Source organism: Alligator mississippiensis, chromosome 2 (assembly GCF_030867095.1).
Source record: "Alligator mississippiensis isolate rAllMis1 chromosome 2, rAllMis1, whole genome shotgun sequence".
NCBI classification, from domain to species: domain Eukaryota; kingdom Metazoa; phylum Chordata; order Crocodylia; family Alligatoridae; genus Alligator; species Alligator mississippiensis.
Window position 1 is genome coordinate 240,928,165 of NC_081825.1, and position 26,258 is coordinate 240,954,422.

A 26,258-nucleotide genomic window follows, 5' to 3' on the forward strand; every position below is an offset into this window, starting at 1 on the left:
CTCTGCTCGGCATTGGTGAGGCTGCAGCTGGAGCACTGCGTCCAGTTCTGGGTGCCGCACTTCAAGAAGGATGTGAAGAAGCTTGAGAGAGTCCAGAGAAGAGCCACTTATATGATTAGAGCAAGCCATACAAGGAAAGGCTGACAGATACAGGACTGTTCAGCACAGAAAAGAGAAGACTTCGGGGGATTTGGTAGTTTACAAATGTATCAGGGGTGAGCATCAGGGCCTAGTGAACAACTATTGACCAGAGCACCCCAGGGGAAAACCAGGAGCAAGTCATAAACTCCTAGAAGGGTTCAGACTGGATACAAGGAAAAACTGCTTCACAGTTCACGTGACCAGACTGTGGAATAGACTACCAGCAGGGGTGATGCAGGCACCTATCTTGGAGATCTTCAAAAGGAGACTGGACATACATCTTGCTAGGGTTATTTGACCCCAGCAGTCTTTCCTTCCTAGAGCGGGGGAGGTGGACCCAATGATCTCACGAGGTCCCTTCCAGCCCTAAACTTCTGTGAATTTTTGAATTTAGGCACCTGAAGGGGAAAGTTCAGAATCTAGACTTTTACCCCTCCCTCTACTATGTATTTAGCAGTGTCTAAGAGGAGGTCAAGTTCTTTGGATTCATGGAAAGAGTTGTGCTGTGAAACAGCAGGGAAGGACCCAGGGACTGCTTTTGGAGTGGTGCAACGTTCCCTCTTGCAAAGTGAAAGACCACAGGCCTGGCATAGAAACGGGGGTAAGCTCTGAGAGCACCATTATAATGGTCAGACTTATTAGCTCTTAGGGCACCAGTATAATGGTCTAGGGTCTGTGAGACCCACATGAACCCACCAGGCCATGCTGTAAACCAGTTTAGCCAGAACAATCTTGAAATAAAATTTCCAGACCCAGATCATAGCCTAGGCATAGCCTAGGTGTTTCATCTGTAAAGCTGTAAAGCTGAGAATGCCCCAGCCCACTCCCAGATTGTGAACTTCTTCCTATTTCCAGACTCTGGAGTTTCATAGGAATTTACCTTTGTGAATCCTGAATCACTGGTCCGAAATATCCTGGAGTAATATAGACAGACTGGGGTGTAGGTTGTAGCCGTGTTGGTCTAAGGACATAGGCAGACAAGGTTCCTTGGGTGAATTTAATATCTTTTATTAGACCAACCCAAATAGTTGGAGAATAGTTATTAAGCGAGCTTTCAAGTTCAAAAACCCTTCGTCAGGCTAAGGAAGCTTCAGCAGTTGGCGTGTGCTCTTCCTGGATGGAATGAAAAGTAAAGAAGCCAGAGGCTGGGCTGGGCTGGGGAGTCAGTTGCCAGGCAGATTGTAATGTATCAAAAATCCAATGTCTATGTTTAGTCCATGATCTCTAGTATCCAGGAGGCTGATGAAATGGAGCTCATAGGCTCGTCTCTGGGATGTGTTGTGTAAGTTTTCCTTGAGGATCAGGACTGAGAGATTGGAGAGAGAGTGGCCCTCCTGTGAGAAACGTGCCCCCACCGGTAATTGGGTGTTTCTGTCTTTGATAGATTTCCAGTGTGCGTTCATTCTGGTGCTCAGTTGTTGTTTGGTCTCTCCTACATATTTTCCATCAGGGGATTTGGTGCATTGGATGAGGTATATTACATTTCTGGAGGAGCAGCTGTAAGATCCAGGGATGCTGATGGCTCTGTTGTGGGGTGTAGTAATTGTGGGGGTAGTGGAGATGTGTGGGCAGGTTTTGCATTTCTTGTCATGGCATGGTCTGGATCCTTTTGGTGTGTTCTGGGCTTGAGGAAGTTTGCTTCTGGTGATGAGGTTGGCGAGGTTTGGTGCTTGTTTGAAGACTAGGATGGGTGGCTCTGAGAAGATCTTTTTAAGAATAGGGTTTCTTTCTAATATGGGTTGCAATTTTTTGAGGATTTTCTGTACAGGTTCAAGGGAGGGGTGATAGGTCATAACCAGCGGTGTGCGATTTGTGGGGGGTTTTCTTCTGTACTGCAGCAGTTCTTCACGTGGTATCCAGGTGGCTCTTTCAAATGTGCGATCTACCTCTCTGGACGAGTGTCCTTGTTGGGTGAAAGCCTTTTTAAGATTGGTGAGGTGGCAATCCCAGGTGTTCTCTTCAGTACAGATGCGGTGGTATCTGAGGGCTTGGCTGTATATCACAGCTTTTTTGGTGTGTTTAGGGTGATTGCTGGTTCTGTGCAGATATGTATGTTGGTCTGTGGGTTTCTTGTATACTGTGGTCTGTATTTTACCCTTCTGGATACTGATCAATGTGTCTAAAAAGGGGATGTTGGTGCTGGAGTATTCTAAAGAAAGTCGGATGGAGGGATGGTGAGTGCTGCATTTCTGATGGAACTCAATCAGAGATTGCAGGTTCTCGGTCCAAATGATGAAGATGTCATCGATGTATCTTAAGTATAGCAAGGGTTTGATGGTGCAGTTCTTGAGGAAGTCTTCTTCCAGGTGGCTCATAAAAAGGTTGGCATACTGTGGGGCCATTTTAGTGCCCATAGCTGTTCCCATCATCTGGAGGAAGTGTTGATTATTAAAAGTGAAATTGTTGTGTGTAAGGATGAAGTGTAGAAGGTCAGTAATATCTTTGGGCCTGTATTCTGAGTTGTAATCTTGTTCCTGTAGATATGTAAGGCCAGCTTGGATGCCATCCTGGTGTGGGATGTTGGTGTATAGGCTGGTAAAGTCCATGGTAGCTAGGAGTGTGTTGCTGGGAAGGTGGTCTATGTTTTTAAGTTTCCGTAGAAAGCCTGTAGTGTCTTGTACAAAACTTGCTCTGGGGTGGCAAGCAGTTTTAGGACTGATTCAACGAAACCTGATATTTCCTCAGTTAGGGTGCCATGGTTGGATATGATAGGTCTGCCAGGGTTCCCTTGTCTGTGGATTTTAGGGAACATGTAAAAAGTCCCCGGGTTAGGTAGCGGGGGGATCAAGGTCTGTAGTTTTTTTTGTAGTCTTGATGGAAATGATTTGATGGTATTGTTGAGTTTTTTGGTAAAAAGGGGAGTAGGATCTTCTTGTAGTTCTTTGTAGTAGGTGGTGTCAGACAGCTGTCTCTTGGCTTCCTTTATGTAATCCTCACGGTTTAGGATGCCTATGGCTCCTCCTTTACTTGCTGGTTTTATTACTATTTGGTGGTGAGATCTTAGAGATTCTATGGCCTTTTTCTCTGGTAGAGAGAGGTTGTTGTGGTGGCGTGTGTTGATTATTTCATTGTTCATTGTTTCCCTGAAGCAGTCAATGTAGCGGTCAAGGTTAGGGTTTCGTCCACTGTGAGGTGTCCAAATCTGCTGGTTTTTTGGGCTTTTTGGCATTGATCCTCTCCTGAATGTTGTCAGAGGATGAGTTGTTGTTGGGAGTGGCTTCAGTTTGGTCGTGGAAATATTCTTTGAGGTGCAGGCGTCGGAAAAATTCTTCTAGTTCTTCACATTGAAGTATTTTATTAGGGTATTTTTCTGGACAGAAATTTAGGCCTTTAGAAAGGACAGATTTTTCAGTTTTGGTAAGCATGCGTGTGGAGAGATTGATAATATTTGTGGGTTGATTGCTGCTTTCAGTTTTATGGATCTTACAGCTGCACCTCCAGAAATGTAATATATCTCATCCAATGCACCAAATGCCCTGATGCAAAATACGTAGGAGACACCAAACAACAACCGCGCACCAGAATGAAAGCATACCAGAAATTACCGGTGGGGGCACATTTCTCACAGGAGGGCCACTCTCTCTCCACTCTCTCAGTCCTGATCCTCATGGGAAACTTACACAACACTTCCCAGAGACGAGCCTATGAGCTCCATCTCATCAACCTCCTGGATACTAAAGATCATGGACTAAACATAGGCAGACAAGGTTCCTTGGGTGAATTAGATATCTTTTATTAGACCAACCCAAATGGTTTTCATAGATTCATAGATGTTAGGGTCGGAAGGGACCTCAATAGATCATTGAGTCCGACCCCATGCATAGGCAGGAAAGAGTGCTGGGTTTAGATGACCCCAGCTAGATGCATATCCAACCTCCTCTTGAAGACCCCCAGGGTAGGGGAGAGCACCACCTCCCTTGGGAGCCTGTTCCAGACCTTGGCCACTCTGTGAAGAAGTTCTTCCTAATGTCCAATCTAAATCTGCTCTCTGCTAGCTTGTGGCCATTGTTTCTTGTAACCCCCGGGGGCGCCTTGGCGAATAAAACCTCACCAATTCCCTTCTGTGCCCCCATGATGAACTTATAGGCAGCCACAAGGTCGCCTCTCAACCTTCTCTTGCGGAGGCTGAAAAGGTCTAGGTTCTCTAGTCTCTCCTCGTAAGGCTTGGTCTGCAAGCCCTTAACCATACGAGTGGCCCTTCTCTGGACCCTCTCCAGGTTATCCGCATCCCTCTTGAAGTGCGGTGCCCAGAATTGCGCGCAGTACTCCAACTGCGGTCTGACCAGCACCCAATAGAGGGGAAGTATCACCTCCTTGGACCTATTCGTCATGCATCTGCTGATGCACGATAAAGTGCCATTGGCTTTTCTGATGGCTTCGTCACACTGCCGACCCATGTTCATCTTGGAGTCCACTAGGACTCCAAGATCCCTTTCCACTTCCGTGCCACCCAGCAGGTCACTTCCTAGGCAGTAGGTGTGCTGGACATTTTTCCTCCCTAGGTGCAGCACTTTGCATTTCTCCTTGTTGAATTGCATTCTGTTGTTTTCTGCCCACTTGTCCAACCTGTCCAGGTCTGCTTGCAGATGTTCCCTGCCCTCCGGCATGTCCACTTCTCCCCATAGCTTTGTGTCATCTGCAAACTTGGACAGAGTACACTTTACTCCCTCGTCCAAGTCGCTGAAGACGTTAAAGAGTATCGGTCCAAGGACCGAGCCCTGTGGGACCCCACTGCCCACATCCTTCCAGGTCGAAACCGACCCATCCACCACGACTCTTTGGGTGCGACCCTCCAGCCAATTCGCCACCCACCGGACTGTGTAGTCATCCAAGTCACAGCCTCTTAACTTGTTCACCAGTATGGGGTGGGATACTGTATCGAAGGCCTTCCTGAAGTCTAAGTATACGACATCCACCCCTCCTCCTGTGTCCAGGCGTTTTGTAACCTGATCATAAAAAGACACTCGATTAGTCAGGCACGATCTGCCTGCTACGAACCGTGCTGGTTTCCCCTCAGCATAATTTGTCTTGCTGGACTCTCGCAAATGTGAGCCTTAATAATTTTTTCACAGATTTTGCCAAGGATGGAGGTGAGACTGACTGGCCTATAGTTGCTCGGGTCCTCCTTTCTCCCCTTCTTGAAAATGGGGACCGCATTGGCCCTTTTCCAGTCCTCTGGGACCTGGCCCGTGCGCCACGAGCGTTCAAATATTCCCGACAGTGGCTGTGCAATGATGTCAGCCAGTGCCTTCAGCACCCTCAGATGGAGCTCATCCGGGCCTGCCGACTTAAAGGCATCCAGTTCTTCCAAGTGCCTCTGCACCATCTCAGGGTCTACGCTTGGTAGTCTGGCATCTTGCTGCTGCCTCTCTACAACCCCAGTGAGAGACTTGTCGTGTCCCTCGCTTAGGAACACTGAGGCAAAGAACTCGTTGAGTTCAGCCTTGTCCCCCCTGTCCATCACCAATTGCTTCTGCCCATTTAGTAGGGGTCCTATTCCTCCCTGGGCCTTCCTTTTACTCCCTATATATCTAAAAACCAATTTCTTATTGTCCTTTACTTGGGATGCCATCCTCAGCTCCATGGTAGCTTTGGCCTGTCTAACTGCCTTCCTACAAGCGCAAGCAGAGGAGGTATACTCCTCTTTGGTGATCTCTCCCTGTTTCCACTTTTTATGTGCTCCCTTTTTGGCCCTTAGGCTGCCCTGGATTTCTCTGGTCAGCCAAGGAAGACTCCTAGCCCCTTTCCCTCTTTTTCCTCACATTGGGATCATCTCCCTTTGTGCCTAAAGGATCATTTCCTTAAGGCACAGCCACCCTTCTTGGGCTCCCATCACTTCAAAACTCCTACTCTGCAGTGCATCCTTGACTAATCGCCTGAGTTCACTGAAATCAGCTTTCCTAAAGTCTAGCACTCTCACCCTACTAGTTACCTTACCCACTCGACTTCTTATGAAGAATTCTATTATTAGGTGATCACTGTCCCCGAGATGGCCACCGATCTGTAGGTCCCCTACCATGTCATCCCCCATTGCCAATACCAGATCCAGTATGGCATTCCCCCTAGTGGGACCGTGTACCTCCTGTGTCAGGTGGAGGTCCTGTACACAGGTTAGAAACCTGCGTGAGCGGTGGGACTTTGCTGTCTGCGTCTCCCAGCAGATGTCTGGGTAGTTTAGGTCCCCCATGACTACCGCCTCTTTAGCTTTTATGGTCTCCGAGAGTTGCCTCAGGAGCCCCGAATCTAGTTCTTCCCCTTGGTGTGGGGGTCTGTAGCAGATCCCTACCACCAAATCCCTTTCTCCTTGCCCCCCATATTAAGCTTAATAACTATTCTCCAATCATTTGGGTTGGTCTAATAAAAGATATCAAATTCACCCAAGGAACCTTGTCTGCCTATGTCCTTAGACCAACACGGCTACAACCTAAACCCCTGGACTAAACATAGACATTGGATTTTTGATACATTATAATCTGCCTGGCAACTGAGTCCCCAGCCCCTGGCTCCTTTACTTTTCATTCCATCCAGGAAGAGCACACACAAAGTGCTGAAACCTCCATAGCCTGACGAAGGGTTTTTGAACTCGAAAGCTTGCTTAATAATTATTCTCCAACCATTTGGGTTGGTCTAATAAAAGATATCACATTCACCCAAGGAACCTCGTCTGCCTATAGACAGACTGGTGCACTCAGGGATATTGCCTGCAGGCTGATGGGCTTTCTTTTCCAGTAATTAAAGCCCATCAGTGGGGTGTCTGTGTGCTGGCAGGGAAAGGGAGCTGTCAGTGTGTCCTGCCAGTGAAAAGAAGGGATTGAAATGAAAAAGTTCCCTCTAGCATGTGTAATTGAGAAATCATCAGTGCTCTCTATAACTAGCTGTTGTTTTTGTGCGAGTGTGAGCCAGAGGAGTGCAGGCTGCTTGGCAAAAGAACAGACTCCAGCTCTCCCTGTTGTTATCTCACTCTTGGGAGAGAAGTGTGTAAGTGCGTGGGGGGGAGATTAATCCACTGTCGCTGTGGATTAATGCTGACAGGAGGGCTGGACCGTGACAAGATAGATGACGGTTACACGGCAATGCGTGAGAACCCTGCCCCTTTCAAGCTAGCACTGTTTTCATTGCGTGACTGCTTTCCTCCAGCCGGCTTCCACCTTGTGACAGGCTCCTTAACTCCTTCCTTTCCATCTGTTGGACGGTGTGCATGCATACAGACAGGAAGAGTCACGGGGCAGGACAAAGGAAGCCTGGCACAGAGGTCAGAAGTAGAACACAATGCCAAGCCCTGCTTTGTTTGGAGGTGAGTTCCTTTTGCCAGAGCAGTCTGGTATGTTAGCACTGCCCTGAGCATGTTGCACAAAGTTCATTGGGAGCCTAAAGGCCCTAGACCTGCATTCTCCATGTGTGCACAGCACTCAGGCAGAGCTCCCAGCAGTCACTTTTTTACAGATAACTGCATGAACAAATGCACTGCTTATGGCAGGAACTTGATGCTCAAACTTTTATTTATTGTTACCATAAATGCAGAACCACCACACAAGATATGCCCTACTGCTGCTTATGGCTTTGCTCAGACCATCTGCTTGCAAATCCCAGCATATTCTAGACCCACCCTGAGCCCACTGGTGCCACTGACTCGAGCATTTCTGTGCAGTGATCCTCAGGCTTCCCCCTTCCACCACAGCCAGCTATAGGGAGTAGTAGCCTTTTCCTGAAGCAAGGTGACAGTGACTTCTGTGGGTAAGGATATCAACTATGTTTGGTTCAACTAGTGTAAGAAAATAGCTATTGGCATAGGTGGGTTTTCCTTTACAATCAAAGGAGGGAAGTAATACAGTCCCAGCAGATAAACAGTCCTGCAGAAAACATCACCTGACCAGGACCAATGCAACATGCATACAAAGAGTGTCAGTAACCATAAGATGCTATCCTTGCTTGGTGCAGGGGGCTGGACCTGATGATCTTCCGAGGTCCCTTCTGGCCTTACAATCTATGAATCAACTGAAAGGTGGCTAGGGGCTTGCCTTGTATCAAATGCTAATCTACATGAAGGATGGATTGGAGCACAGCAATAACAGCCTTCAACAACCTGCTAGCTTTCAAATAATAATAATTTCACGTCTGCTTTTCAGATTAGATTATACCTAGAGTCTTATAATTACCACTTAAAGGAGAATCTTCAACCTGGTCCAGAGGACTCTTGGTAGTGACAAAAATTGTGTGTTCACAAAATGGAATGGAGGTGAACCTGTAGTCGATATGAAAAAATATTTCACCTTGTTAACCCTTTCAACCATCAAGTTTCCAAGATTCAAGTTCAAATTTGAGATAAAGGGATGATTTTGTGAGGTACCAAGCAAAAGCAACAGCTTCTTTGGAAATAAATGGGAGCTGTGTCTGTGTAACACTAGCTAATTCCTGTCTATCCAACATCAACTTGCACTTACATCCATTATGCTATAGTCCCTTTCTTTCCTGAAAATGGTCCTTTTAATGCCAGTCGAGACCAAATAGATCTCCAACCCAAGAAGGCGTTATCTATAGTTATACAAGAAGTCTTGGACATTACCTCACTGTGAAATAAGGGAAGTAGATCTGGTCAACATCAGACAGTGGCAGGCAGCAAGGACGATAAACAGGAATTTCAGTATTGATGGCAAAATGCAATTGGAATCATGGCGTTCCAAAACTCCTCAAGTAACGTAGCAGTTTCCAGCATGATCATAGACATACAATCATTACTGAAGAAGCCTGGACCTTGTATGAGGCAAGTAAGAGCTTGTCTGGGTAGTGGAAAACATAATGCTAAAGAGAGTAACATCCATAATGTCAGCACTGGGCTGTCAGCCAAATGAATGCTTAAAATGATGTGTAAATAAAAACTCCAAAAGGCTCATCTTTTTAACAGTACTATCTGAGGAGTATAGGTCAAGGCAGAGAATATTCTTGGCAGTAGCATAAACCCAGATAAACTAGTTTTGCTGTGGTTTGTTATAAATTAAGACTTCAAACCAATTGCCTTTTCTTTGCAGCCATTTCAATTGTTGATATTTTTGTTTGCTTTCAAAATACAAATTTGAGATTAACTTCAGTATAAGTGTTATTTCAACAACTTGGCTCCTTCCTAGAGTTTTTTTGTACCATCTGAAAAGAGGTTTTGAATAAAGCACAGCCTGGAGGGGTATTAGATAGTAGCTACTTGGTATTACAGTTTGCATTCCACATTTGAGGATCCAGAAGAGTGCTCCAAGGATTAAGCAATAAAATCTCACATCCCAGTTGGGGTATATAGGAACACCTTGACCTTCCTGACAGCTGCAGGCAGTGTGTAGGAATAAACATGGACCCACATGAAGATAGCAACATTATATAAAACAGTGGGGGGTGGGGGAGAGGGGGAGGAAAGAGAACAAGGTATCCAGTTAGCCACATGAGGAAACTTAGGTAATTTATGATTTGGCTTATCTTGCTACACACTCTTTCTTATGCAAGTGATACCTACTTCATTACCTAAAAAAAGGCAAAGTGTGGTGGCTACTTTGGGGGCTTTGAAACCAAAAACAAGAAACAGCTTTTCTTACTTCAGTAAATAAAGAGGACTCCAGCAAAGTTGTAGTTTGTAATGTAATACATAATCTTCTTGGCTGCTGGTAGTGTCCACAGTTGCATGCAAGTCTTCTGTTCCAGCCCCAGAGGGCTCAGCAATGGACTCTACCTGCCAGCACTGTTCAGATCAGTGTGCAGAGGAAAAGACAGACAGCAGTTTTAACACTGGAACCACCACTGCCATGGTGGTTGTGCTGCTCTGATTTTGATTAGTCAGGGGCATTTAAAACTGAACTATACACATTTGTAATTCAGTTAGCTAAAGCTAGGGAGTGAAAATGAATCAGCAAGTTAGATTTAAGTCTGGATACTTTAACGTAAGTCATTACTGACCTCTGCACCTAGAGTAGCACAGGTCATGCCAGGTCATTTGTTCCTCCTTTCCTTCTTTGTTAAGGCTTCATTGTTAAAGCTCTTTCAAGCTGAGGTTCTGGTAAGGGAACCTAAGCCCTAGTAGTATTGGAATGAGGTAACACCAACCGATGCAGCAATCCTACTGTTTTCAATCTAAATTCTGACCTCTAACAAAGATTCCTAGTTATAATTGAAAACACACCCAAGGGCAAGCTCTGGTGTCCCACAGTGGGTTTGTGTATTTGCAGAACTAACAAACAGGGATCACTGGAGTCCTTGAGTAGCGCTTTCTCCACACTTGCACTAGTAGCATTTGGAAAAGTTTAGCGTATGCTTCTGAAGCTGGGTGCTTAGGAAAACTTTGCTGACCACACACAATGGCATAAACCTGGTTGGCTGTAGGCCCAGAAAGCAAAATGCAGCGAGTTGCGAGGCACAGCTGTTTTTTCTAGGAAAGAACATGCGACTGTTTCTCAACAACATGACACCATGCCTGTGTTCTTCCATCTGCAAGTCAAATTCAGTTCCTTGGGCCTTGTGGGTTTTGCATTCCACATTTGTAGCATGAGGCTTTTTAATTTGCGTACAAAATGCAAATTGAACTGATGGTGTTGCCAAATGTTCCTGGGGCTGCAAAGCAGATGCATCAGCCCTCAGAGGACTGTGAGCAAGATATTCGTGACTGGTACCTACACAGCGTTGAAACAACAGCAAGATACATTACCATCTACCAGACAGCTGTCACTAGCCTGAGGGAGGGAAAGGAAAAGCAAACCACAACCATGCCACTGTAGCTTTTCCTTAGCCCAGGTACTCCAACCTATCATTTCCCCTCCCAAACTCTAGTACTTACCATTACTTCTAAGTATACAAGATAGCTTCAGTGGTTTGCAATTTCAGTTCAACAGTATTCCTTTACAATTAATTGTCGCATCTAGAGCCCAATTTAGGCTTTTAAGCAATGTTGTCTTGAACACTGCTCCCTGCCCCTACACATATACCGTCGCCGTAGGAATTTATGACCAACACTGTCAACTGATCACATCCTAGTGCTCTCCAGGACTCCCTAACCTTTTAAAAAGGTAAGTACTACAAGGGGAGCATAGGAAAATCATGTGCTGTACAGAAGGAATATCAGTTTTGCTTTAAGGATTAAAGAAAGGTTGACAACAGGCTTATTTTTAAGTATTTAACATCTCTTAAGGAGGCTTATTACTTTAAAAGTTAAATAGCCTGTTTAACAAACAACATAGACCTTGGTGGGGAAATGCTCAGCTGTACAAGTTACACACACCCACATGCCCACCCCTACAAATTAGGAGCCTAAATCCCCCTGACTTTTGCTTGGGTACTTTTGAAAACCTCTTTCTACTTCCACTCTCTAGCTGTAAAACCTGTCAGTTTTAAGCACTCATAGATGTAAACGTCTGTTTCAGACTGTTAGGAAACTTGCTTTTCTTTAGGTCAGCAATTTCATATCACTGGAGGTAAGACTTTAAGGAGCACATCATATCTAAAGTTATATTTAGAAACAGAAAGATTTGCATTTAGGGTGAATTTAATCATAGAGCGCAAACAGACAAGGCGGTACAAATAATTGACATTCTAGGATGATAAACATTTTCAAAACACATAAGAGGAAAGAATAAAGTACTTAACAAGAGAGTGTTGGGGGGGGGGGGGGGGGAAGATGACATTTTACCTTTTGGTGCAGTTGAAGCTACATAATAAAGCTAAGTAGTTATTTACTGGGAAATGAAGAGCCAGCATCACTACCCATCTTCATAAGGTGGCCTTTTCTTGAAGAAGTACATTCTCTCACATCAAACCAAGTCAAACGGCAAGCTCATGAAGTCTCAGAAGCTGAACAGAGTCACTAGCTGGTTCTTAGGAGATTACTATGGGAAGATACATTGTCAAAAGCAGTTTCGCCAATTCTGAAAACTCCATTGGTCTTAATTGATGTCTTGCTGAGACCACTAATATAATCAGTATTTTTCACAACTCTTTATTAAAAGCAGGATTCTCATACAGTTCTGAGATAAAAAAAATAGCTACTGACAAAAACAGCATATTTGCAGTATCCATAACAAATGAATTAGTAGAAGAAATAGATTGTGATCAATCTGAAACACCATTATTATACTTTTAATCTGCAGCACTGTTTTGCTTTTTTGTCATTAATCATTAAACTGGAAAAATGTTTAAGTTATTACTCTTCACACTTGACAAACCCATGAACCTTGCAAAATTGTGAATTGTTGCGAAGTGCAGTCACAATACTTGCATTATAGCCACCTAAGGATCCAACCTGGTAGCAGTTACTGTTGAATGATGCCTATGGAGACCACAAATCCCCTGCATGTTCTGAAGAAACCATGTTAGAGTGTTGTGCAACTGCAGCCCCAAGAAGAAAATATTCCACCATCCAGTTAGCTGCATCTGATGCATCTCAGATGTGTCTGCTAAGCTGTGACAGTTTCCTCAGACAGCCTTTTCATGGCGATTGCAAGGGAGCAACTAAGAGTTGAAATCATAAAGGAAATGCAGCCTCCTGTGGCCAGAAGACTCAAGTTACAAATGAAATGGAATGGGTTTCTCAGTCTTTAGCATCTCCGACACCATCAGCATTAATAGCAAACATGGCTTCAGCCTCAGGAAGGCAAGGAGAGTCATAAATCTTGCATATTCTGGTTTCACCTCGACCTTTCCTCAGATACAGCCTAACAGAGAGAAAAAAAAAAAGTGTTAACATTAAGCTTTTGAGGGCAGAAGATCCAACTTACTGGGGGACCTGCAAAGCTTTATGAATATTGTACAATACTACACAAATGTTTTTGTATTAAAGAGCAATAAAAGCCAGTTGTCAGTGCTCAAAGGTTTCCATGGCTTTTGAAAAAGCAGACAAGAAATTATATCAACTCTGTATTAAAAAATTGCAAGTGTCAAGTCAGTAATTCCAAAAGGCCTTTGCACAGTAATACAAGGGAAAAGCGATGCTGTAGTCTCTTACCTGGTGGTTGAGGCATGTGCTATGATGTTCCCTCCAATAGGTTTTTTAGGGTCTGCAGCAAACATGGCTGCTCCATCGACCTGCGCTACCACCTGGTTTGTGATCACAACTGCCACACCAAACTAGCAGGAAAGAGGTACACAAGTCAAGTTCTTTTCTACAAAGTATACAAGAAAAAGATAGTCTCCAATATCCATATTTCCTTTTTAGATAGTCCTCTCTATATCTAGAGCTGATGAGATCTACTCAACCCTCCCCCACAAAGCAACTGGAAATAGCTGTAACAACAAATAGATAATCCTTTCACAAAGCAAAGATCATCAGTTAAGAAAAAATCCATGGAAAATGTCAGAGGTAATGGAGTTACATGGAGAATGAAAAGAGGCAGAGCCCACAGAGTTTTTACCTCATCTGCAAGTCGAAGCAACATCCGCAGAAATCTAGCCAGGTGCATCTGCCTGGCTGACAGCTCACCCCGGCCAGAGTAATCAGTTCTGTAAAGGGCTGTGGCACTGTCCACTATCAGCAATGCATACCTAGAGGATATCATACATGCGTATTATTGACTCAAATATTTCAAGGCAGGAACCAGGGCTTTGGTTTGTAGAGTGCCCAGAACATCATGGTTAGAACTGGAAAGATAGGTCAATGCAAGTCTCCCTTCCAACTATGAGGAATCTTGCTAAAGTAGTATAACTTGTATTGCAGGAGTGTCTTTTTAAAAGTAATCTAAATGTCTTACGTAGCATCATTTTAGTTTTAGGGACAATCCAGCTGTCCTCTACTGGTTTCATTTATTTTAACAGTAAGAGTGCTACTAGCAAAAGCCACTATTACTTGGCACTTACATCAGTTCTTGCCTTAAGGGTGGCATTATGAACTGATCAGGTCTAGCAAGTGGAGAGAACTGGCACCAGCCCAATACATTTTCAAGTGGAGCTGTACTATTTAACCCAATTTATTGATCAATCTCCATAATACAATTAAGGTTAGCGGGGTCCACTCCCATTCTGTGTGACATATGAGGAAGCTGCAGTAGTACAGGAACTGAACAACAATGCTAGCTATCAAGAGCTAAGAACTGATGGAGCAGGATGGAGGCTGTGGATTCTGCACCACCAAAACATGATCCTGCGAGCTGTTGAGTACTGACCAATCCAGTTAAGAACATGTGGAGTCCCTGAGAGTCCAAAACATTTTTCATATGGTTAGAAATTAAGCATATACTTAAGTGATCTGATAAATCCACCTAGATTTAATAAATCGTATCAGCACCTTTGAGGATCAAGTCTTTAATGAAGTTTCCCGTTCCAATTGGTCTCCCTCTCCAATTGAAACTAATGATTTTGATTATAAACCAAAGCTCTCACAATCCACTGGTTGTACTACAAGTTTTTTTCTTTAAAAAACAAAACCAAAAAAACATTCCATACATTTGAAGTTAACAAATACTGCTAAAAATGATTCTGAACTAGTCTTTACAAATCATTCTATGGTTGTAGCAAGTTACAGAGAAAAGGTGCTAATCTAAGCTACCACTGCTTCAGCCAGAAGCTCTAGCTAGATTCTTATAAGAATCATCCAGAATTTGACTAGAGACAGAATACCAATTAAGAAGCATTTACAGCTGAATGCAATACTCACTGGCTGGATCCCACCTGCTGTGGAATGACTGTACTTTAATAGCTGCCCCTGTCTGGCAATTAAGAAAGCAAATGCATCTAGGAAAGCTAACTTAAGTTTTTTTAGCAGTTACGACAGCTTTTACAGTGTTGTCATTTAAAGTGTATAAATAATTTCTGCTTATGTCAACTGTTACCTTGATTCTGCCATCATAGCAGATGCCTGATACAGGAGCTGGGTCTGATGGTCTGTGTTAAACCCTCGAGCATATGCTACGTTATCAAGAACATCACTGCCAGATAAGCCATACCTAGGGAAGCATATCAGATGAGAAAATCAGATACTGCAAATCTCCTGATAGGAACTGCCAAGCAGATGCACCTGAAGGCAAGAGTGAACTGCCTCTGAGGAGAGAGAGAGAGATTACAGATAAATAAAAGCTAGTCACTAAAAGAAAAAAAAGTGATCAAAAAACAGAAAACAGTGCAATGAGGAGATAGTAGTCTTAGACTGATGTTGTAATCGTGAAGGTCCAGGAAATAGGCAAGAAGCAAGGATTTTTGTGGGCAATTATTTTATTGGACCAACTGCATGACTGGGATAGATTTAGACAAGTTGTTGAATGAAATGCTTACAGGTTCACCTTCAACCATTCTGCACTACCCCTCAGAGAAAGCCAGAGCGAGGGGGAGCCCAAAGATTCCAGATGCTGTTGCAGCCAAAGCAATGGGGGGGGAGCAGTAGTCAGGCAGGAGCCCAGGGCCCACAGCTTAACCCTTCAGTGGCTGCATGTGCTAGTTGGACAGCCCTGACCTAGACAGTCACTAGGGATGTCAGAATGGCTAGTTTCCAAGAGTGGACTATTACTGCTTGTTTAGTCTGACATATTTCAAAATCCAGGTATGTGACTTTCCACTCTCTGGTCCAAAACTAGGAATTTAACCAGGCAAGTCATGCTGACACTGAGTAAATGAAGGATCTGGGCTCAAGTTCTGGTGCTCTTACAGAAAAAGCAGATACTTATCCTATTAAGATAATTCTGATTTTCACAGTTAAATGCATTCAACTTGCTCTTAATTTCTGTAAAAAAAGAAAAAAACCCCCCCAAAACCTGACTCCTTAGCTAACTATAGCTTTGGATGATGCACATTGAGATTTTTGGCTACCATTCCGTCTGCCATTTCTAACTCTGTCAGCTATGAGCAGTAGTAATAATCTGTGCCACTTTATGATTATTAGTTGATATGCCAACTACTAAGTAATTAACTCCTATCTGCCAAATGAAAAGTCTTCTGTGCTCCAAGTAAAAAAAAAAAAAACCTCAAAAACCAATGCTGTTACATTTCAGCAAGAAAACTTCACCTCCAGAGTGCTGTTCTTTTTATGCTTGCTTCACTCCACGAATGCAAGGAGGCCAAATTACTAGCCCTCCTTCTTCCTTAAAGTGGACCGTGTGGGTCAGGAAGCAAATAGTTATACTAACTTGCTGCCTTTAAGAACACTTGATTTGCCAAGCAGTCATGGAAAGGCCTGTGAACACAAGTTTATACTACATACAGACTGGTAGCTTTGTTGTGTGATATTATACACCAAACATACTATGAAGTTGGCTATAGCATGGTGGAAGAAGCTACAGCTACTTCATTTAATGCAGCCCGTGTGGGGTCTTGACAGAGAACCCCACCTCTACAAGGAATTATTTTAGTCATTCCCATTCCTCAGCTAAAGCTGAGGTTGAAGAAATCTCTCAGACAGGAGGGCCTCTGGAAGTAAACGCCCTTTGGCTGCTTCAAAAGGACACAATTAGTTGCAGATTGTTAAATCATAGCTTTTTATAAGACAAGCAAGGAGGATTCTTCTTTTTTAAGGAAGAGAATGGATGCATGGAAATTTGTTTTGTTTTTTAGAAAAAGCAGCAGACACAGCATTCTGATGAACCACAAACTTGAATCAGACTAGCCAAAGTGCAGCAGAAAACACTATAAACAGTTTTATGCTGGGTCTCTGTAGAACATCTTAGCCATTGACTTCAAATCAAATCAGCCTTTTGGCAAGATACAGCATACTTCAAGCAAAAACAGTGCTCATTTTATTGGAAGTTTCAGCTGGTATGGCATCTGGTTTGTTCCGATGCCACGATTTCAGTCACTTACAAGGTGAAGTAACGACTACATCACTTATGACAACATTAGAAGTTAGGTTTATGACCAAATTCCAAGGTGAGAAAATATATTTTGTGGCTGAAAAAGCCTCTGCCAGTTTAGTTGGCTAAGATATGTTTTGTTTCCTGTCCTAAAAACTGTGGTGTTTCTCTATTCTTTTAAAGTTGCTTCATTCCAACAGTTGGTGAAATGCTAGAAGACAACAAATATTTAAACCCAAGTTAATTAAATGTAAGGGCCAATCTAAACATCACTTCAAATATAGTCAGAAGTGCTGCTTGCAGAATGTTAAACAAAAAACGAAACAAAACAAAACTGCACTTCACTGGAAGAACCAGAGTGTTACTTTGCAGCGTCTGTAAGGATAGGGTTCTTCAGCAGGGCTTTTTAGCGCTGTTAGCTAAAGCTGATTCAATCAGTTATTAGATAAAAGCACTAAAAAAGGCTCCACTAAAGCACCTGATCTTTACAGATGTTGGGCGAGCTGGGTTGAAGTAACATGCTACCTCTTCTGGGCATGCGCAGGGCTCGGCACAGGAACGCAATGAGTTTAAAGTAAAGTGCCATTTTGGGGGTTGTTTGTTTGTTTGTTTTTTTTAAATGCCTGCAAGCCCCCACTGAGTGCTAAGCACCGCAGAAATGATGCTTTAGCTCAGAACAGCTCTAAAGTTCCACAGGAAAAATTTCCTTGCTGTCCATCTCATCAATGGAACCAGCTATACAAGCTTTAAAACACAATCAGGATTTTTACAGAAAATATTTTGGTTGCCTCTAAAGACAGCTAGGTAATTGCAGTGATATTGTAGCACAAGTATGTAAGCTCATGATAATCTTTTAAGAGGAAGGTAACAGCATGATCAAACTGCTTGCCTGAAGAGAATAGGATTAACTGATTTTCAAGCATACTGAAGAAAGTGCTTTGCCATCTTTCTTGACAGGGACCTGTTCCTAATGAGTCCCATGAAAAAAATGTATATTTCATAGATTTCATAGACATTAGGGCTGGAAGGGACCTCGGAAGATCAACGAGTCCAGCCCCCTGCCCAAAGGGGATCCTTTATGTTTCTAAGGTAACAGCTTAAGTCAAGGCTGTCTTGGGAGCCTGCAAGGGGTCAGCATACAGTCCACCCCCACCCCAGTAGCAGAGGTCTATGGGGTCCCTCTCCCTTCTCCATTCACTAGGGGCAGGGCAGGGGGAGGTCCCAGGAAGGAGGGGTGGGCCACCTGCTTTGCCTAAACAGCACACACAACAAGGAAGAGCTGGGCTGTGTGTCCTGGTCATGTGAGAAGGGGCCTGGTTGCCACCAGGCAAGACATCAGGGCATGAGGGAGGCTGCAGGTGGCCTCCCATCATTCAGATATTGGGCAGCCCTGAGGAAGGTGCAAGACAAAAGTCTTTCAGACACACAGCACTTAAGGCAAAACTGGATTTATAAGGGGACAGCTAATAAAAAATAAATTACCATCAACTGCTCTTATAAGGGCTATTTATGGAAAAAAACAAAGAACCTAACATTTGTGAGACAAGTTCTGTCTGCCAAAAACAATTATAGCTACACTTGTTTCAACAATGTACGTATGTTGCTAGACAGCTGGAGTGCAGGAAGATATCTTAAGAAGAGTTCTTACTGCAGTATTCCAGTGGAATATATTTAAGGAGTTAAGCTGATGTACAAGGTGATGACTGGACAATCTAATAAATCAATAATGTCACACATTTATTTTAACAAGATCTAGGGAATTTTTAAGTGAGAAGTGCAGACCTTTCAGCCACAGCAAGCAGACGTTCAGGACGGAATGTGCCTTCTGTGTCAATGTACATAGCCTTTCCTTCGCCACCGCCTCGGTCAATGGGAAGCTAAAGGGAATAGCAAACAAATGTCATCATATTTAGCCTTCTCATTTGAGAAATGAAACCCAATTACTTAACAGTTCTACACTTTGATATATCATATGCATTAGCATTACTCTAAAGTCAGACTTCTGCAGAGATAATGACACTGGAAAATACAAAACTTCCAAGGACAGAAAGAACCATACTTTTCAAATCAGGGCATTTGAGTGCTCAAAGAAGCATTTAAACTCCTAAAATTTGAAAGCCTTCTTGATACTTCAAACACCAAAAAGCTCACGTGGGCCAGATCCAAAATATGAACGTTAGTATCTAATGCAAAACTTAACTCTAGATGTAGGCACCTAAAGTCTCTCATTCGAAAGAACCCAACCAGCAACTGCATAATCCCAGAGACCCTTTAACTGACGGCATGTCTATCTCTTTGACCTAAAGTTCCCTAGATGCTCACATCACTGGTTCTGCACATACCCAGAAATAGTTCTGCCTGAGCAGGAAGACAACCAGATTGTACTCCACCTATCAAATCTCACAGATGTGCCTAATACCACCCTGCCTGAGTCTCTGAAAATCTGTAATACATCTACTTTGTAACAACCCCTTACCCTTAAGACTGAGTCACAAAAAAACAGCAAGAAGAAGGACCCACCCGTGTGTCCCATTAATAGTTTTTCAGGGACTCTAGCAGTGAGAAACAGAATCATACTTCGGTATCAAAGCCCACTTACACACCTAGTTGGAGAAATAGAATTTGGGCATTATCTCCCACCTAAGCCCCACTGGAATCCAGACTCTAGGTGGAGGGGCATCTAAGTCTTCTGAGACATCCAATCCAGAGCAACCTAACATAAGCACCAATAGGATCGGATCCTTCACAAAAATAAAAAAAAAAGAGGGTGCAGTTGTAATGCAGCTAGAGGCAGTGATGCTGCCATCACTCTCTATTATATTTAATAGTCAACATAACTTCTCTTTAGCAAGGCAAGTGGGAGACTTAAATTCAAATCTTCCTCCTTCCAGAAGCATTCCCAAACCACCAGGCTATAGAGGTGGCTAGGGACACTTTCCACTCCTGTTGAAGCTTTGCCATGATGCAAAGAATGCCAAATTCATGTTACATGAAAGCAAGCACAAGTGAGAACCAGACTCTGCAGCCTATGCTAGAGCACTCATTTAGAATGGAGGAGTCCTGCCTTGTAGCCCCAGCTCCCAGGTTTCTTTATCCAATGACTGTTTAATGTAAAACTATTATTAAAAAAAAAAACAAAACAGTAATCCTGGCAGCAGGGAATGAAACCTAGGATTACCTTCTATTGTAGGCAAATACTCTTGTGCTCACTCTTTGGGCCCATGGTCCTTACATTCTTTGCCTAGGCACCAAACACATGGTTTTGGATTCCATGCTGGGGTCCAAGCACCTAACTTGTAGGTACCCAAGTCTTTAACTACATCCTGCCCTTGGTAACCCTAATTTAAGTGGTCAAGTTGAGCATTCTGCCCTTAATATTTTATGGTACACTAGCCATTAAAAAGTAACGTGTCCAAGAACCTATTTAAATAACCTTTTTCTTCTGTCTTAAGTTACTGTCTCTACCCATACTGATTTAGTCTCAGATAATAAGGGACAACTGAAGCTCCCCCTCCCTCCAAAGGAGGTTAAGTAAGCTTGGATACGTAAAATACAAGTAGAAAGGAAATGAGCTGAGCGCAGTATGAACAGCTTCATCTCTTTTTCTCTGTTGTTGGCAAGGAGAGAACTTCTCTGCAGTTGAGAGAGAAAAGTTTATCTTCAAACCCCCCCAAGGAACCAGAATGAGGCACGATGGATGCTTATTTCCATCATCAGAACATATTTTGTTTTTTATTCCCATACAAGATGTATCATGTTACTTTCTTCCTATTTAAATATATTCAGGCTTTACTCAGATTATCCCCAGAAGCAAAATAAAAAAGTGCAGCGAGATGCTGAAAGTTGTCAGTTCCACCTATGGGGTCAGTTTTGATGGCAACTACTGTACAGATTACAGGTCTACAATTTTTTTCCACTACTTTTGTAGCTGTGTTCATGTGGATGACTGGAAGTGTGCCTTAATTAGGTAGAGTTTAGATGCAACATATAGTTTAATAAAATGAAATACTCACTTGACAGGTTACTGCCAGTGTATGACACAGCTGTGTCTTCCCAGTGCGGAATTCCCCAAACAGCTCCGTTATGGACCCTGTCTCTATTCCCCCTTGAGGAGAAACAAAATGGAATCACATTGTCATGGGCTCCAAATAAGTCACAAGTATAAGCAAATAAGAATTTCAGACTTTTAGGGGCTCAGGCATCATGTAGTCTCTATACTGGGGAACTTTATTTTAGAATTGATCATCTGAATTTCAGAATTCTTCCTTACAACCACTCTTCTGAACACCCAGGATTGATAATGCTGTGGAAGAGAATCCCAGGCAAGACTGTTCTGATGAAGGGAAGTAAGCTAAATTATAGAGATGACCTTTCATTTTGGTTTTATTTTGGGAGGAGGTGGAGAAAGAGAGATGATAGGAGCCAATTTTCCCATTATTAAAAAAAACATTAAAATCAGTAATATTCAATGCTAGGAGAGTATTAAAGTGTTTTAACAGTGGCGTTATACTCTATATAAGTATTTCCCAACCAATGTTCCACAGCACAAAAGTTTGCCATCAGAAATGAACAGGTGTGCTACAGAATTTTGCCAAGGCAATGAGCTACAATAGGTATGAGGATAGGGAATGCCTTAACAGGTGTGCTGCAAAAAATTTTTATTAATGCAAGTGTGCCTTGGGCTGGAAAAGGTTGGGAAACACTGCTCTATATGAGCAGTGGAGTTTCTTTCCCTTTTAGATCTACTTCTGTAACTTTCTCTGAAGAGGTGCCAGCTGAATGGAACTGATCATGAGGAAGCATTATGAAAAGATATTCAAATTAAACCAACAGAAAGCCCCTTCTACCACACATGGGTGTGGGAGGCTTACATTTTCTGGAAACAACATAGTGGTACCTGCCTAAGAATAATTCAAAAAGCGCGTAAGTAGACTTATCACCTTGAAGCAGTTTATCGAGCTCTTTGGACCCAGTGGTAATCTGGATGATCTCTGACCTCCGCTGATGGAATGCTGTTGCTGTGGTAAAACCCATTGGAACTAGTTTAGCTGCTTCTGCCTAGAGACAAGGGTAGCGAAACCAAACTAGGTATGGGGAAAGAAACGTGTACCAAGGATTCATCAGTTGTTTTAACCCCTCCTATAGTTAGTACAGGAATTTTCTTCCTCCATGTCAAAAAGAAATATTTATACGTGCTAAAATTAAAATGCTTGTTAGTTTATTTTCTTGAGAGACTATATGTTCTTCTTTGTACCTCATATAATGCCATTCAAAGAAATAACCTGAGCACCGCTTCTGCCTATTTTATAGCAATAAAAGTTCTTACAAAACAGTAACCATTTTACTCTACAGGCATGAAGCCAGGAATTTTTAGCAGGTGGATATATACCATTTTCAAATCAGAGAAAAAAAGATTGAGTTGAAATATTTTATCAGCTTGTATTTTGATAAATGTAAAGTAGATGTTTCTTAGGTTGTTATGCAGTATAAGAAAATGTTATGCAATAAGAAATCAGAGTTCACTTGCAATCACAAAAGAACAGATACCAAACTGCATTCTTGTCTATCGTACCTAGCCCACAGATTCAGAAGCAAGCAAGTGCCATGACATGAACCAATAAGGCAAACTCAATGATCTAACACTTCCAAGTAACAACATCTGTATGCAGGAGATTACCCACATTTTTTATTCAATTGTCATGACTGCTTCATGGCTCATTTGGCATTATAGCACAGAAGTCTTAAGATATAGAACCACAAAGCACTGTTCTCACTACAGCTGGACCAACACTGCTGTTGTATGGTTTTAGCAACACTGGCTAGAGAAATAGTCTACTAAGGGTGTTTATTTGCCATTGCCATCATTTTCACAGGGAAAAAATTATTTGCCTCTTCCAACTCCCCACAAAAAGGTTTTGTGGTTTTAGTAACCCCAGCCTGCTCAGGAACTCTTCCATAAGTTTTTAAAAATTGGCATTATAATAGATGAACGCATCCTAGTGATGTAAAAGTACCTGAATATTTAGCTTAATAAACAAACACTTCAGAGTATTGTTAAAATGACTTCAATTTAGCAATAAAAGCATTATGACAGTGTGCCTTTTTAGTACATTTTTATTCTCTAAGTTATAGACTTCATCATTTTTCCAGGACAACAATCTTAGTAGTCAGTGATAATGCTAATTCCCCACCACTTGAGGAACCAATCAGATTCTACTTCAGTATCAATAAATCTGCGTAATTCGTCTCTCTTGCCTCCACCCATCTTTCTAAGTAGGTATAAAATGGCCCAAGGTTTTGAAAAAGCAGCTAGCACTCATGGATGTACAACTAGTGGTGTTTTAAAGGGGCCTCATTTCAGAAAAGGCTGGATATCCAAAACACTGAGCCTCTCAAAGCTTGCTAGTCACTTTATAAAATTGTGGTAAGTAGCTGCAGAGTTCTGAAATTCTTTACAGGTACATAAACCTTTCATCCAAATGCAATTACCAAGATTTTGTCAGCTTTCGCTTCACTGATGCCTTTAATATTAAGTAGCTCCTTCTTCGGTGCATAAGCAACAGCCTCAACTGTGTGAAATCCAGCTTCTTCTAACTTCTTCACATCGTTTGCATGTATACCACATTGCTGAAAGGAATAAAAAAATACTTATGGTAGGTACAGTGTTTTGAAAGAGATACTGAAAGCCTAGAAACCCTCCAACTGTCTTCTGTAAGGACTGGATCAAGGAAAAGAATACTGAATTCCTCATTCAGTTACACCCAAAAAATAGCTGAATAGACTGTCCTCCCCCTATGAATTCTCCTTTACACTATGCACTGTTTGTGCAGGTCATTATCAGTACCAAAAATAACATGGAATAGGAAGCATACGTGATTCTCTTTTTGGCTATCTAGGCACAGAAGGAGTAGTAATACAAAGCCATGTAAATAACCATGATTTTTAATTTTTACTAATGAAGTTTTAAACAAGTTCAAGAAAAGGAGACTATCTTCAGACAGGATATTCACAAGTTAGTTGCATGGTGTGGTACAGAATGTAACCTCTTTGCTAACAGTTGCTGATTTACTTTTGTTTTGATGTACTTTATACAAACCACAGATCAGCATTTGTCCACCTTTCACATTAAATACACCTCAAGTTAAGTTTTGATGCTTTCTGTAACACTTTGGACTGGAATTTTTTGACAAAAATTAGCTAGGCAAAGCTAGTGGCCACTCCTAAATACAGTTCTCATTGAAGAATTGTTTTGCTGCTTGCATGGCAGCTTGTTCTTCAGATAGTAACTCATTCCATACCTCCAGCCTAGATATCAGCTGGGGACCAAAGCTCTCTTCCTCTGCTGATGTATCTGCATTTGCTTCATATTGCATTTGCATGGCCATTACACCAGGTCTTCAATAAATCCCTCCTAAGGAAAAAGATACATGTAACACACTCACATGAAAAAAGAAATGTTCAAACAAGTCTCTCTTCTGTCAGTGCCACAACCAAACACTACTTTAACAGCTTCTTCATAATAGCATACAATAGGTCTCTCCCACCCCACACAGCTCATACTAATTCTTTGCATCTTTGAAGGAATAAATCATTCATTTCTAGGCACTCTTCTCTCTGCACAGCAGCTTACTAAAAAACATTCAGGTCTTCTAATAAGAAATAACAGGGGATTAAACATAGAATTCTAAAGTACTTTTTAAATCTACACGAACCACAAGATATCAAAAATCTCTTTATGGGATTACTTAGTAATACACAGTACTATCTGAGCCTCCATGTAGCACCAAGCTTCCTTGTCACATTAAAAGATTACTTTGAAGATTTGAATCAAGACTGTACTTCAACATCGTACTTGACGTTGGCTGTCTTCACGTAACTAACTTAACTGCCAAACTGCACCGTATCAATACCAGTTCTAGTGAAGCTAGAAAGCTAGAATAGTGATTTCCCCCTATCTGCACCTCCCCCCTGCACATTTCTTCTGAGGCTTTGTAGCTCTAGATTGACATGTTAAATATCAAGCAGAGGCAGGGTACAGAAATCTGCAGCAGGTAAGGACATAAGGACTTGTGATGGAAAACAGATCACTCCATGAATGACATGGCCAGTATCATCAGTTCGTCTTACTGATGGCAGCAGAAAAACAGTTTGGGGGGTGCAGGTGCTATGTGTGCATCTCCACACTGACTACCTCACCTGAAATCAGAGACGTGCCTGCAGGAACATGAGAATTACCACGAGCTGGTTCAGAGGCGACGTCCACCCGATGCAGGAACAGGCGCTTCCGAGGAAGGTGGAAGAGCTTCACACCACCACTTGCTTGCTGATCCACCTCCTACCTCCAAGCCGGGACCTAGCCATGACGTCACAGGACTGTAGCAAAAAGGTGGGCAGGGATCTCTCAAGTCACGTGGCCCAGCCCCCGCTCAGGCGGCCGGTCCAGCATGACACTGAAATGCCTGTCCCAGGTCCTGTCTACCCTGCTCCTGTGGCCCACCCAGCAGCCGCGCTGCTCACAGCCTTCTCTGCCTGCCCTGCGCTGAGGTCCCTGCCTGGTGGCGATGAGGCCTCCCCTGGGCCCCGGGGGGAACGACAGGGGCTGGGGGGAAGCAGGAGGAGCTGACACCCCCCAGCACAGGGGGCGCGACCACCTCCCCCCTCCTGGTGTTTCCACCCTGCCCTGGTCCCCACAGCCTGCAGCGCCCCGTTGGGCCCCAAGCGAGGCCCAGGCACGCGTCACGCGTTTACTTATTGACATCACAGCGCTGCCGTGACGTCACGCCACCTCATTAGGCTTGTGGACACCGTTCACACCGGGCCCAGCAGCCCTGGGTGGGGCCCAGCAGCGGTTCGCGCACAGCCGGCTCCCCGAAGAACTCCTCACGTGGGCCAAGGCGACCTCTTCCCCCGCGGGTCCGGGCCCTCCTCTCCTCTCCTCTCCTCTCCCCCGCGCGCGCTCGGGCCCGTTGGCGGCCGCCGCCCGGTTTGGAGGAGCCCGCCACCACGTCACGTGACGCGTGTGGGCAGGGGCCTCTGCTCGCGCAGCCGGGGCTTCAGTCCTCGCTCTGCCCATGCGCGCCGGGAGGGGGCGGGGTCCTGGCCGCGTGACTCCGCCCCTGCCGCCTGTGAGGACCCTGGTACGTCGAGCCGTGGGGACTGCAGTGGCCTCTGCACGTGCCCTCCTGTCGGAGCCGGAGCCGGAGCCGGAGCCGCAGCCGCGCTTCTGGCTGGGGAGCCGTGCCGGGCGGAGGCTGAGGGAAGCCTCCCGGGGATGAACTTGAGCAAGCCGGGCAGCCTTACGTGAAACTGATTAACCAGCCTAGAGCTGAAGGTTGTGAAGACGGGGGAGGGGGGGAGGGCATTAGGATTGGGGCAGGGAAATGG

At 43.6% G+C, this 26,258-nt stretch overlaps 1 protein-coding gene across 4 annotated transcripts; it reads right to left on the minus strand.

Moving 5' to 3' along the window:
- Nucleotides 1-11,635: 11,635 nt before the first annotated feature.
- Nucleotides 11,636-25,909, minus strand: RAD51 (RAD51 recombinase). 4 transcript variants are annotated; one of them, XM_019496598.2, is made up of 11 exons: nt 25,759-25,909; nt 25,071-25,227; nt 24,173-24,285; nt 23,364-23,501; nt 21,815-21,932; nt 20,888-20,979; nt 18,657-18,751; nt 14,928-15,041; nt 13,515-13,644; nt 13,109-13,230; nt 11,636-12,818 (listed from the first exon to the last, which is right to left on the minus strand). In XM_019496598.2, the coding sequence occupies exons 3-11, from the start codon at nt 24,257-24,259 to the stop codon at nt 12,695-12,697; spliced, it is 1,020 nt and encodes a 339-aa protein (XP_019352143.1). In that variant the 5' UTR covers nt 24,260-24,285; nt 25,071-25,227; nt 25,759-25,909; the 3' UTR covers nt 11,636-12,694. The 4 variants fall into 4 exon arrangements, with proteins under 4 accessions (XP_019352143.1, XP_019352146.1, XP_019352147.1 ...); XM_019496601.2 differs by having other exon boundaries at nt 25,071-25,247; XM_019496602.2 differs by lacking the exon at nt 25,759-25,909 and adding an exon at nt 25,660-25,752.
- Nucleotides 25,910-26,258: the final 349 nt, after the last annotated feature.

What these genes read in the sequence shown, in the direction of transcription:
- RAD51 (XM_019496598.2), bottom strand. Translation starts at nt 24,259, where the DNA reads ATGGCCATGCAAATGCAATATGAAGCAAATGCAGATACATCAGCAGAG. An exon ending in AGCTGATATCTAGGCTGGAG is followed by an intron (nt 23,502 to 24,172) that starts GTATGGAATGAG and finishes TATTCCTTTCAG; the next exon opens with CAATGTGGTATACATGCAAA. An exon ending in CGAAAGCTGACAAAATCTTG is followed by an intron (nt 21,933 to 23,363) that starts GTAATTGCATTT and finishes CCTTGTCTCTAG; the next exon opens with GCAGAAGCAGCTAAACTAGT.